Here is a 14,301-nt window from a genome sequence, read left to right as displayed (position 1 = left end):
CTGTGGCTGCCACTTTCACCTCTTGGGGTCTGCCTGTCAGGAAGTCGAGGATCCACCTCATGGAGGCATGATCCACCTACACGGGGGGTGGTTAATTTACAGGTACCTGAGTTTGGTGATGAGTCTGGTCGGGGGATATGGTGGTGGTGAAAGCTGAACTGTCAGTGAACAGTAATCAAACATAATTCCCCTTCCCTTAGTCTCCCTCATTAGTATATCGATGTTGCCACCTTGTGAGATATGTGTGCTAGTTCATCTCAAAGTTGAGTGGTGAATCTTATAATGTTGAAAATAATTATTTTGCCTTAGTTGTTATGATGCAGTATGCAGCTGCCTGCAGTGCAGTTTGTAAAAAAAAAAATGGCACAACCTCTATGACAATGCATGAATCTTCACTGCAGCTGTGTTCCTCACTGTGTGATATGTGTTAATATCATGGATGTATTAATTGAACGTTAAGGATGAATTAAAAGAAGGTTAATATTGATCAATTCAGTCAAAGTAAAATGCATATTTCATCAAATTACGATGTGATGATCCAACATAAAACAGTGTCACCCCATAATATAAATAACTAAAATCACTCAGAATAATCAATTATTCAACGAATCTGCCGACACGGAACTCATTTGGAGACGGAATAGCGAAAGTGCGGCTAGCAAGCGGAAATGGCATTTACTTGTTTCCTGAGATTTCATCATTCTTTCTCCAGCAGCCCGGTGTCTCTCCGGTCTCTTCCCGGTCCATGCTTCGCAGCGCAGCATCAGCTTTGCTGAGGACCACCAACACCCAGACCACCACCCTCCTCCTCCTCCTCCTGCCAGCCTTGGTGCCCAGGCTCCCCTCTCCGCCTCCACACAGTTCGTTCTGCCTGTCGGCCCGCCGGGGTAAGAAGAAGCAGAAGAGACCTCTCTGGCTGGAGCTCTCCTCCGAGGGACCGAACATGGACGGCAAGGTTGAAGAGCTGCTCGCCCCGCTGAGGCTCGCAGTGAAAGAACAGGTAATTGTGTGTGCCTAGCTAGCTTGTCGCAGTTAACGAACTAGCTAGCCTAGCCTAGCCTGGCCAGTGCTTGATAATAATCTCAAAGATTCCCCAGTTCATTCATTCCCTCACTCCACATCTGACAGCTAACGCCTAGTTACTGCTAGCTAGCTACATCCGCATGTTTCTACACCTTAGCATAGCCGTGTGCTCCAACTCATGCTGAGATCAGGCCTTAAAAAGCCCAATTACCGACGTATTTGTCACCGCTAGCATAGTTAGCTAGCTAGTTAGTTGCAAACATATTGCTAGATTTGGCTATGTATGAATGGCTGTTTTAAATCTTGCGGAGACATTCGAGGCTGCGCCCTAGCAGGTTCAAACCCTGCCACGTTTCAGCCTGCAGCTCCAGAGTCATCTGTCATCCGGTGTGTGTGGCTGGGTGGGATGATGATCTGCTCTGGCCTCCCTGCGGCTAGGCAGCTGGATTGTAGTAGATTGCAAAAACTCAAGGGAAATTCGCTAGAATGTCCGTCCACAGAACCACAAGTATTCCAAGATACAGTATGTCTCCATCTGAGCTGAACTTTCTTTGCTGGTTCCATAGCCGACTCACACCTGTGTTCTAGGGTGAACTTGTGAGGCAGATGAAGCAGGAGAACGCTCCTGATGTGGACGTTGCCAAGGCTGTGGCGGAGCTGAAGGCCAGAAAGAGAACTCTGGAGTCCAAGGTGAGTTCCTGTCTGATAGCAATACTATCAGTCAATGAAGTACATCTTGAATGAATATAATGTTTATTTGCCATGTGTAACAAGTGCAGGTACATTGGAATTCTTGTCATTCCAGTCCTACAGTAGGTACGCAGCTAGACATTATAAGGTTCCCAAACTGGCAATTTACTATCAGTCCAGCAGTCTATCGGTATCATCATCGTCTACTTATCCCATCAGGGATGACTGTGTCTGTGTCCATGATGTAGGCAGTGCAATTACTTGACATTTAACAAGTATACAGTTGTGCGCAGTAGTAGTTCAAGAATCTTTGCTGCATACTTTGCTCTATCTAAATTTGTCTTGTCTTTCCTTTGACAGGAGCTGGCCTTGCAGCCCAAAGACGACATAGTCGACCGAACAAAGATGGAGGACACTCTGAAGAGGCGGTTCTTTTATGACCAGGCGTTCGCCATTTACGGAGGTTAGAGACAGCAGTCAATGGGAAATTAGATTTTTTAACCAGATTCAGATTATTTTCGTCACATGTAACATACGTGTACAGTCACAGTGAAACTGTTGAACCTGAGTAGTAGTAGTTGCTGCTGCTCCAAGAGATGCTGATACAGATAGCTACAAAAACACAATTTACAAATTACACAAGAAGTACCAAATCTGTACAATATATAAGTACAGATCTATACAGTATAAATAATGATGGCTGAGTACTCTGGTAAGGTGCCAGTTTTTCCCGCCAGGTGTGAGCGGTCTGTATGACTTCGGCCCCGTGGGCTGTGCCCTGAAGAACAACATCCTGCAGGCCTGGAGACAGCACTTCATCCAGGAGGAGCAGATCCTAGAGGTTGACTGCACCATGCTCACCCCAGAAGCCGTACTCAAGTGGGTGGCACGCACAGTCATGCACGCATACACACACACACACCTCCCCCATACAGCATACACACACACACGCCTCCCCACATACATACATACATGCATGGCTTGTCATGGTACCAGAAATTCAGTAGTCGGTACCGGTACCAGTAAATTTCCACGGTATTCTGTACCAATTTCGGTACCACAGCGTACACGCGTGCGTGTGCGTAATACATGCACGCGTGTAAAGTACAACGTGCATAAGTACCGCAAGCAGCAATTCAACTGAACTGTGTAGCGTTCTTGCTCACTCATCACACAGCTTCGACCGAATGACGACGCGTTTATTTAGACAAACCACGTGCCAAGTGTCAACAGTGCTACACGCTAGTGCTATCGCTAACTTGCTAGCAAGAGGCTAGTGCAGGTCATAAAAAGGAACAGATCCCCATCACGGTTCTTCCCCAAATGGCATCTCCCCAAACTTGGGTCTACTAGCACCGAAACATAAAACATAACATGCTACACGCTAGGGCTGTAACGGTTATGAATTTTGCTTAACGATTAATTGTCAGAAAAATAATCGCGATTATTACAATAATTGTCAGAGTTGTTGACCGGGGGGGGGGTGCTCGCATCACACCGCTAGGGCCCATTGCCGATCTGGCACCCTAGGCAGCCGCCTACTTCGCCTATGCCACGGGCCGGCCCTGGCACTGATGCTCATGTGGGTGGGTTCCGGGTTCTGACTCATTTTTAGCCTAATAACACAAGTACTCAGCCTATGAAGTAAACCTGTGGTTTAAAACCACGCCTCTTTAATATCATGAATGTTAACATTTACATAGAACATATATCCTCCTCAATAAAAAAAAGCATTGAAAAATTAAAATTAAGAAAATTTGGAGTATACAAATAGCACATGAAGTGGACAATGCATCAGTGCTTCTTTACTTCTTTAATACAGTGTCTCTTGTCATTATTTGCTATGAACGTATAGGACAAGTGCCAACAAGTTGAAGAATTCCATTGAACTGGGTTGCTACCATATTAACTCTGCAACATATTTGTATTTTATAAAAAAAAAAGTTTCGCGGTTTGACGATTATGTAATAATCGTTACAGCCCTACTACACGCTGTCACTCCCACAGCCCAAGTGTCAATACACAGTGCCCTACACAATGTCAATCACTTATATTTTCACATTATAATCTAGCTACATGAATTATCCTTACCAAATGGCTAATAGATGGCTTCTCCTACTCGCGTGCTTACCTGTTTCTAGCCGAACTCGGTCGTCATCGTAGTGTTTTGTAGTGACAGTCTTAAGTAATCAACGAGTAACGTAACGTTATTCAGTTGAACTAGCGGTCAGTTGCGTCGTGTTTGGGCGGGATCGGCAAGGCGTGGGGGTTGCAGCCTAGATGACAGAAAAAGTCCAGTCATAATTCCACTCCCATTCCAAGTCTTGCAGCACCTAAACTAGGTAGGCCCTCACACGACTGCTAACCTGACGGACTAGCAGTCCCTTATCCCCCCATTAGCGAAATCGGGTTCAACGGTCACTCCGCCTGGTTCTGGGATCAAAACTACTCGATAAAGTATCGCAGAGAACTTTCAAAGATAGGCTACTCACAGAAGCAGGAGGGTTGCGTCTTCAGAAACGCATGGTTTTTAAAGAAATGCGCTGCTAATAAACATGTTTAATCTTACGCTGAAAACCGGCTCATATTTTCACAAAATGAATCACCGACAAATGCTTGTCTTCTTCTACGCTGCTGTCATGGGTGGTGCGCTGTGATTGGACAGCAGCACGCAGCAGCGTAGAAGAAGACAAGCGGTAAATTAAATAAAACACGGTACCTTCGGTACCATGGAAAAACGGGTACCGTCAGTACCGCAGCAATGTAAGTACCGAATTAGTACCGAGTACCGTGACAAGCCTAATGCATACACACACACACACATACACACGCACGCCTCCCTCCATACAGCATACACACACATAAATATATACAGATACAAACACGCACACACCTCCCACCATACAGCAAACATAAGGCTCTTAAACGATTTGTGCAACTTAAAAGTTGGAAGTGACAATGTTGTGATCATGGAGAGAAAGTGTCTAGTCATGGTTCCTGGAGACAGTGTACTGTGCTGATCTGTTTTTTATCGATGGGCATTTGGGCACACATTGAACTCTTCGATTTAATGCAAGGGAGCTGCCATTCCAAGTAGTCCCCATAGCATAGTTGGAAAGACATTAAAGTATCCGTGTCTACAACGGTGAAGTGTGAGAATCAAATGTGTTTTGAATATGAATGTGTTGCTGACGTGTGGTCCAGGACATCGGGGCATGTGGAGAAGTTTGCTGACTATATGGTGAAGGATGTGAAGAACGGAGAGTGCTTCCGGGCTGACCACCTCCTAAAAGGTTAGCACATTTGATATGAATCCATTAATGAAATCAGTATATTGATGATGGGTGAAAGACCCAATTTGATAATGGGCCTGCTTCAGTCCAACTTGGGGTCTTGAGAGATGTACACAGCCCAGCCTTAGTCAGTGGGTGTGTACTGGGCTGGGTCCTGGGTAGTTGGCTGGGTAGTGGGCTGGGTCCTGGGTAGTTGGCTGGGTAGTGGGCTGGGTCCTGGGTAGTTGGCTGGGTCTTGGGTAGTGGGCTGGGTCTTGGGTAGTGGGCTGGGTCCTGGGTAGTGGGCTGGGTCCTGGGTAGTGGGCTGGGTCCTGGGTAGTGGGCTGGGTCCTGGGCAGTGGGCTGGGTCCTGGGCAGTGGGCTGGGTCCTGGGCAGTGGGCTGGGTCTTGGGTAGTGGGCTGGGTCCTGGGTAGTGGGCTGGGTCTTGGGTAGTGGGCTGGGTCATCTGTATCAAACCTCGTTGCTCATAAACAGCAAGGATGATGCACTGAGTTCTTCCTGAAGTCAACCACCATTTCTACAGTATTTAGAGTGTAAAGGCCGTTTCAGACGAGGAGCGATATCCGCGCATTGTAATTCATTTTCAATGAGAGAGGCGAGCGGACAATTTGGGAGCCACGGACAATCTGGGGCGGAGCGGCAAGCGGGCGCGACCCGTGAAATTGTCGCGCGCGTGCTCGTTTCGTGCACACGCCCGTCCGCGACAAGAGCTGAATTGTAGTCAGCTTTCCCCGCTGCACGCAGGACGCGTGTGTCCCCCGCTGATCCGAGCGAGAACGCAGGCGGAATATCGCTCCCCGTCTGAAACGGCCTTTAAGCTCCAGGTTGTTCCGGCCACACCAGGTCAGCAGCTGTTCAATCTCCCACCTGCAGTGTAACCACAATAAATGTGTAGAGGGATAAATAATAGGCTATGACTTTATATGAATGTAGGCCTATTACTTGTAAACTCGTATGTTCTTATTTCAAGTGCTCGTAGTTTATTATCGTAGATGTTATAGCAGGAGCTAGCCATAAGTTCGCATTGTGATGTGGTCATCTTAAAACCTAAAATAGCTTTGCTTTTTGTGACAAGTTGCTCCTCTTGTGATGTCTTGGTCTTTGTTGAGTGTCTATCCTTCAAGGAGAACTTGAGGTAACGGATGTGTTAACATGTACTGTAAAGAACACTCATCCTATTGATCAGGTCAAGGTACGTTGTAGTTAGGGTCGCAGGAGATGTTTTTGACATGCTAGACTTTGTCAGGGTGCCGATGGTACAATATATGGCACCAATTCCAATTGTCTTTAATCAACCAAGTCTAATTTTGTTGCTGTCTCAATTTTAGCCCATCTCCAGAAACTGATGTCTGACAAGAAGTGTGCTGCTGAGAAGAAGGCCGAGATGGAGGAAGTCATTACTCAGGTTTGAGCCTCTAAACAGTCCTGTAGTAGAGATAGAAACATATGTTCTGTAGTCTGGACATGGTCTCTAGTATGGACATGCCTATGTTGCTGCTAACAGAGTGTGAGGAAAGTCTAAGGCTGCGTTCCGAATCGCATACTACGTATGGCAAAAATACCAGGATGTCCTACTACATCCGGTCGTATTTTACAGTATGCAAGCCAGCAGGCTTTTCTGGCTATTCTGACCCACAATCCTGTGCGCAGCGGAAATGTGCGTCACATGTGCGAGTCGTGACAGCTGTAGACGAATGTCGCGTTATGGACAGCGACGGATGTAGGCAAATTTCAAGGCGCAATGTTATGACAAGGTAGTATGTCCCAATTGGATGCCTACTGCTTGCAAAGTACGTACTTTCTAAGGGCAGCTGTAGTAGGTACTGGTAGTAAGAAGTAGAAGTATGCGATTCGGAACGCAGCCCAAATGATTAACCAGGAAGTGATCTCTGGTCCTGATCTTTCCAGATGGACAACTACACCCAGCAGCAGTTGACTGACCTCTTTGTGAAGTACAGCGTCAAGTCCCCCACCACAGGAAATGATCTCACCCCCCCCATCTCTTTCAACCTAATGTTCCAGACGTCCATCGGGCCGGGAGGAAACATGACAGGGTGAGGAGCCAGCGTGACGCTGCCTCTCAATACTGACTCACTGCCAAAACCCTTCAGCTTCTCACTGAGTGTGTCTATTGTTAACAGCTATCTGAGGCCTGAAACTGCTCAGGGAATCTTCCTCAATTTCAAGCGGCTCCTGGAGTTTAACCAGGGCAAGCTTCCCTTCGCTGCTGCTCAGATCGGGAATTCCTTCAGGAACGAGATCTCTCCACGCTCTGGACTGATCCGTGTCAGGTGGGTTAGAGCTTAGGTCGACCTCTTAAGTTGTCTGAGGGTGTGTTCCTAAATGCGCTCGGAACACACCCCGAGTCTCTGCTTGATGTGTCTAGCTACGTAATAATGTGAACTCTGTCCCTCCCCCAGAGAGTTCACCATGGCTGAGATTGAGCATTTTGTGGACCCCACTGAGAAGGTCCATCCCAAGTTCCCCAGCGTGGCCGACCTGGAGATCAAGCTCTACTCTTCCAAGGCTCAAACCAGCGGCCAGTCTGCCCACATCATGAAGCTGGGTGACGCTGTAGGCCAGGTGAGACCGGAGACACCTCACACCTCCATAGCTGTCAACCAAAGCAGTAGGCATGGTTTGAAATACACTTTTACGTTCTATGCATAGTTGATCCTTGCATTGTACACATATTTTGATTCCAACCCACCTGTCATTCAACTTAGACTCAAGCAATTACTCAAAGGATTTTGAATCAAGTCTACAAATCAGTAGTCTATACATCCCTGTACAGTCTCTATAAAGTACAATGTGTTTCCTCTTGCCTGTCTGGTTCAGGGTGTGATCAACAACTCCGTCCTGGGATACTTCATTGGCAGGATCTACCTCTACCTGACTAGAGTGGGCGTGGCCAAAGACAAGCTTCGCTTCCGCCAGCACATGGACAACGAGATGGCCCACTACGCCTGCGACTGCTGGGACGCCGAAACCAAAACCTCTTACGTAGGTCACTTTCTCAACCAGGCTGTCCAGATCGTGTTGACCTTGTGTGGAGAACGTAACCTGTTCTCATGTGTTCAACTCACAGGGCTGGATTGAGATTGTGGGCTGTGCAGACCGCTCGTGCTTTGATCTGAAGTGCCATGCTCGGGCCACCAAGGTCCCTCTGGCTGCAGAGAAGCCCCTCAAAGAACCCATATCCTTCCTACACACAGACTGGACATACAGCATAGATGCTATGCAGTGATTTTTTTCAGAGGGGTGGTAGGCCCCCCGAAACTACTATTTTCGTGGGGCGGGCATGTCACGGATACATAGTGTCGACTGTTATCATAGATGTGCATAGTAAGGTTAGCATAAGGTAAGGTTAGCATAGATATCCACGTTAGTATCGGTGCATTTCTCTACACTGAGCTCAAATGAAACGAGTGCTTAGGTAAATACATTTTAACAATATTTATTTACGACACATAAAAACATATTACTAGAAAAAAATAAATTTCCTGCAGAAAATGTGTGAATGCCCAAGAGAGAAATCGCAAAAGCATTGCTGAAAATGCATAGCCTAAATGGGATGTGAACTAACTTGAATGCAACACCATTTATTTCACAACACATAGCCTAGCTAATGTTAGCCTACATAGTTACTAACATCAGAAGACATACACTAAACTGTGGTTACACTACTCATGTAGCTAGCTACTGTATAGCAACAGAAAATATTTTAATTTCACCATTTCTCACTCGTTCAGAAAATGTCTGCTAGCCGTGATGCAAATTTTCGATGTTAAACCCCATCCACTTATGCTAAAAATGCTAGCGATCTAAAAGTCTGCTATTTTTGACTTCTTGGGTCTTTCAGGAGGGGCGGGAGGTCCCGTTGGGGGGGTCGGGCTGCCCCTCTAATGGTAGGGGAAACACTCCATGACATCAGTAAACCCAGGGTGACATATAGCATACTCTTATGACCTCAGTAAACCCAGTGTGACATGCACTCTAACCCAGGGTGACGTATACTGTAGCATACACTTTATGACCTCAGTAAACCCAGGGTGACTTATAGCATACACTTTATGATCTCAGTAAACCCAGGGTGACTTATGGCATACACTCTATGACCTCAGTGGAGACCAGGAGTAATAGACATTCTCCTGTGGTTTCCTTGCTCACCTTAACATTGTCTCTCCGCGACTTCCCCTGTCATCCTCCTTAACCACACGGCACAAAGTGGTAAACGTCGTCCAGTTTGAGGCCAACAAAGGAGCCATCGGCAAGGCCTACAAGAAGGATGCTAAGCTAGCGATGGAGTACCTGGCCGTCTGCGACGAGTGCTACATCACAGAGCAGGAGCAGCTGCTCAACGATAATGGGCGAGTGCTGACGATAGTGGTCTTATAGATAATAACATGGTCATATAGGTGATAACATGGTCATATAGGTGATAACATGGTCATATAGTTGGTAACATGGTTATACAGGGGATAACATGGTCATAAAGGTAATAACATGGTCATATAGATAATAACATGGTCGTACAGGTGATAACATGGATCATAAACAGTTTCTGTGGCATGCACTGGAGCTGTGCTGGGTAAATTAAATGGTAAATGGACTGCACTTATATAGCGCTTTTCCACCTTAGCGGCACTCAAAGCGCTTTACAATGGCCTCTCATTCACCCATTCACACACATTCGGTAACGTAACGTTGTTCTCCGCAGGGAGTTCACCATTGAGACGGAGGGCAAGTCTTTCAAACTCACCAAGGACATGGTCAGCGTGAAGAGGTTCCAGAAGACCCTGCACGGTACGAGAGTTACTGGCCTGAATGAAGGGACTGCATCTTGTGATATCGTCAGATGGTTTTATAGCATGAACTGTCTCTCTCATGAACAGTGGAAGAAGTGGTTCCCAACGTGATCGAGCCTTCCTTTGGCATCGGAAGAATCATGTACTCCATCTTTGAGCACACATTCCAGGTCCGAGAGGGGGATGAACAGAGAACGGTAGGTGGAAGTTTGTGCAACGCAATACATGTTTCAGTTGATTGTAGTATTGTAATATTTAGTATTAATCTTGTCTCTCTGCTCAGTATTTCAGCTTCCCTGCCACCATAGCTCCGTACAAATGCTCCGTCCTTCCTTTGAGCCAAAACCAGGAGTTCATACCTTTTGTTCGCGAGTTATGTAAGTGCCGACAGACACACCATCACTCATAAGGTTTGAAAGGTAGCTGTTGAGCTATGTACTGTAAGTGCCCACAGACGCTACTCGTTAGGTTTGAAAGGTCTAGCAAGTGCCCAGAGACAAACTACTACTCATAAGGTTTGAAAGGTAATGGTTTTGTAGTCGGTGCACATATATCTTTGTCATGGCTGACTATATTCACTTTGGTTTTTCATTAATTACGATTTAGCAACTAACTGCATTCATGAATTAATTCAGCACATTAATTCATCACCCATTCAAGTTAATTTATACGTTTCTGTCGTGAGTACTGTACACATTCTGTTCATGGCAGACTTTTATTTATTCATCGCTAAATAAGTGACTCGACACAGTGGACACATATTTGGCTAACTTCTAATGATCAGTCTCTGTCCTCCCTGCCTCACACAGCTGAAGCCATGACCAAAAACGGAGTGTCCCACAAGGTGGACGACTCCTCAGGATCCATTGGGAGGCGCTATGCCCGCACGGATGAGATCGGAGTGGCATTCGGCATCACCATCGACTTTGACACTGTAAACAAGACGCCTCACACAGCCACCCTGAGGGACAGAGACTCCATGAGACAGATCAGGGCAGAGGTAACTAACATTAACAACTAACACTGATGGGTACAAGAGCTTCCTCTGCTTTTCTCACCACAAAACAATAGGATACAAAAGATAGGGAATGAATCCAGGTGTTGAGAAAAAAAACACATTTAGAGTCAGTCTACAGATGTAGAATTGAACAAAGTATAACCGGTTGTGTTTCCTCTGCCTCCAGGTCAGTGAGTTGCCAGGGATTGTCCGTGACCTGGCCAACGGCACAATGACCTGGGCGGAGGTGGAGAACAAGTACCCCATCTTTGAGGGACAGGAGACCAGCAAGAAGGACACGGTGGAGGAATGAATTTCTGGCTCCAGTCACTTCTACCAACATCCAGACATTTTTACACATGCACACATAGGAACAACTTTAGCTCAACTGTAATTCGAGAAGCAATTGCTGCACACAGATGATGTCCTCATTGTGTTAAAAACAATCGCAACCACATTTCAAAATTATGTTTCTGTAATCACTGTACCTAAAGGATAATTTAAAGGGGATGTAAATGGAAGACGTGTTCCCTTAAGACACGTTCACACACACCTTGGAGGGGGCTCCACAGGGCTCCGGAAGAAAATCTGACTTAAAAGGGACAAAAGGTGTTCAAGTTGTCAAGCATTCAGATCATCATTCCAGTCTACGGTGTATGAATAGACTGAAACTAAATATGGAAAAGATTGGTTCAATAAACTGAGCCAGCACTTTCTGGACCTGGCCAACACTATCTGTGTGAATTGTCTGAAACATGAACCTATTTACTGGGCAACTGTTTACCTTAACTCTCGTCCACCCATATATAAACAACATATATACACAGTATAAACAATCTATGATTCAAATTGTGATTATGACTATATTATGTTTGGGGTTTACATTTAAATAATTTTTATATAGTGTGTTTTTGGCCTCTTCTGAAAGATGCAGCATTAGCTGATGATGACGGTGACCGTTGTATGCTGGTCTTGGATAGTCATAGCATTATATGCTGGTCTAGGCTGGTCATAGCGTTGTATGCTGGTCTAGGCTGGTAATAGCATTGTATGCTGGTCTCTGCTGGTAATGGCATTGTATGCTGGTCTTGGCTGGTCATAGCGTTGTATGCTGGTCTTGGCTGGTCATAGCGTTGTATGCGGGTCTTGGCTGGTCACCAGCTAGTCCTTGATGCTGGCAAACCACTCTAGCAAGCTTAATCTGTATCACTAAATCAATATTCTGAAATAAATGTTTGATTTACACTGGGAGAAGAACAACGTGATCAACGGAACAGGAGCACTTTCTATAATATATACAAGCTAGGCCACCGTGGTGGTGTTTTCAGTAAACACAGACTACCACCTTTATACAGTACATGTACTGTAGTTGTTAACAGGTCACCCATTCTTGAGAATTGGGACAAAACACGTCCTACATAGAAAAGTGATCTTTATGTTAAAAATCATGAAATGTATAATAAATAATATATAAACACATTTAAATCTATGGGATCTGTGTATATCCATAGTAGTATTTGTATATATGTATTTACTGTTTCTGTTGAATTTACTTGAATACATGATCTATACATAGAGATTACATGTTAATATCCCTGTCCTCGGCAAGAGGTCACAATATCACACTGTTCCAAAAACCTATTAAAAACACCACCAATTTGAAAATATATGATTCAAATGAAAAATAATAATTAAAACCACATTAAACAAGAAATAACACAATTCTAAAAAAATATTTTTTTCAGAAATCTGCCTATCAAAGTTGTGTCCTCAGTTTCTTACAACTCCGGACGATTAAAAAAAAACAGTTCTAATCAGGAAATAGAGTGGTCAGCTATAAGCCTGAGGACCCCTTTCCCGCCACCTGTGCATGAAAGATGCAGCAGTACATGATGTGCTCAGGTAAGTTTTACTTTTTTTGATATTTTAGACAAACAATGTTGATATCACTGATGTCACAGCTAATGCAGTACAACTCCGCCCCCTTAATATTGATAATATTAGGTATGAGCTGTGGATTGAATTTATATATGTTAGTTTTGTTCTTGAAGCAGCTAGCAACTGTGCTAACAACAAAGAGCTAGCATGTACAATATTTACTTGATGTAGGGAAGAGGGCACATTTTACAACTCCGGCAGACTACAACTCCGGACGATTTTCCATTGGCCGGAGTTGTAATGTCAATGGCTGGAGTTGTAAAATCTTCCTATAACATCCTACTGTGGACATATAATATTACTTATGCTCATGATTACATATTCCAATGTTATTTGACTGTTTTACCTATGGATAAATATATACACATGCTGATTTATTATTTTAGTCTTTTATAGCCTACCCAACATCTTTGACTTGTAGAGCATGGACAAGCTGTAGGCTACTCTTATCCTGCTTTTACTTCCCATAATTTAAATTAATTAATTATATTACAGTATGTGTTACATTTAAACCATTTATAAGTGTTCAAATATAAAACACATGTTACATTTAAACCATAGTACCTACATCTTGTCAAGTAGTCTAAAAGAAAGGCACATCCCAGTGTCTAGTTAAAATTATTCATACTTTGTGTTTTAGGAAAACATGGCTAAACAAAGACTGTCAGTGGAGGAGCAAAGACAACGTAACAAGGAATATAAAAGGAAGAGAAAAGAGAAAGTTAACAGCAACCCAGAGAGCAAAGAGGTGGCAAAAGAGAAAGAAAGGCAGAGGGGGAAGAAGAGAGTTGAAGAAAAGAAAGTCAAACTAATAAGTGAGGTGGGAGACAGAGAAAAGGAAACGGAGAAAGGCTTGGCGAGCTGCAAATCAAAGGAGGGCAAAACGAAAGGCAGTGCTGTGACAAAATGACACACCTCCAGAGAGTCCACAAGAGCTCAGTGATGCAGAGCCACGTGGTGGCATGCCCCCAGACAGAGGTGAAAGGGAGAGAAGTAAAACCAGGAAAAGGCATTCAAGAGAAATACATACTTTAAAGGAGAAAGTTCAGAAGTTAACAAAACAGCGAAACAAACTTCGGAAACAGAAATGGCGAATAAAAAAGAGAAAAGAAGAAAGAAATGCTCCAAATAAAACAACACCAGACTCCCCACAGACAGAAACTGAGAAAATGCTGTCAGGAAGTCAACTTAGAAATCCGAACATCAAGAGATCGCTTCTCTTTCACAACGTTCTGAGAAGAGAACTTCAGAAGAAGAAATAAACTCCTGTGTCACGAAGACAGACACCAACATTGAGTTTATCTGGCAGAGTTCTAAAGAAGTACCGCCTTCTCAATAAAGTCCTTGAATTTGGGTTGACTTACAAGTCAATGACAGAGCGGAAAGCGACAACTGCGAGAAAGTCGACATACCTTCAGGGTATCACCCAGACCGTTCAGGAGTTCTACCTCAGTTCTTCACGCATGACCACCGACAAAACTGACACCATCACTAGGAATAAGGTTAAGCGCCAGAGAATGATCCTGACAGACTACCTGACCAACCTTCATT

The 14,301-nt window shown here is 44.6% G+C and overlaps 1 protein-coding gene across 1 annotated transcript; it reads left to right on the top strand.

Annotated features, from left to right (window-relative positions):
* Window positions 1-717: 717 nt before the first annotated feature.
* On the top strand, window positions 718-11,535 carry gars1 (glycyl-tRNA synthetase 1). Its single transcript, XM_084461244.1, has 17 exons — window positions 718-1,000; window positions 1,612-1,713; window positions 2,074-2,176; window positions 2,451-2,592; window positions 4,918-5,006; window positions 6,336-6,412; window positions 6,916-7,061; window positions 7,149-7,298; window positions 7,428-7,590; window positions 7,846-8,010; window positions 8,096-8,204; window positions 9,233-9,377; window positions 9,728-9,813; window positions 9,903-10,012; window positions 10,099-10,192; window positions 10,625-10,815; window positions 11,000-11,535. Exons 1-17 carry the CDS (start codon window positions 746-748, stop codon window positions 11,123-11,125), a joined length of 2,253 nt encoding a protein of 750 aa, XP_084317370.1. The 5' UTR covers window positions 718-745; the 3' UTR covers window positions 11,126-11,535.
* Window positions 11,536-14,301: the final 2,766 nt, after the last annotated feature.

The sequence above is a fragment of the Borostomias antarcticus genome (genome assembly GCF_949987555.1).
Source record: "Borostomias antarcticus genome assembly, chromosome: 2".
Taxonomy (NCBI): Eukaryota; Metazoa; Chordata; class Actinopteri; order Stomiiformes; family Stomiidae; genus Borostomias; species Borostomias antarcticus.
Note: the sequence above shows the minus strand (reverse complement) of the source record. Positions and strands in the feature narration are given on the sequence as shown.

Bases quoted from the DNA above. Each gene is read 5' to 3' on its own strand.
- gars1 (XM_084461244.1), top strand. From the start codon at position 746: ATGCTTCGCAGCGCAGCATCAGCTTTGCTGAGGACCACCAACACCCAG. The intron at 1,714-2,073 runs GTGAGTTCCTGT...TTCCTTTGACAG, and splicing joins AGAGAACTCTGGAGTCCAAG to GAGCTGGCCTTGCAGCCCAA. The intron at 2,177-2,450 runs GTTAGAGACAGC...TTTTCCCGCCAG, and splicing joins GGCGTTCGCCATTTACGGAG to GTGTGAGCGGTCTGTATGAC.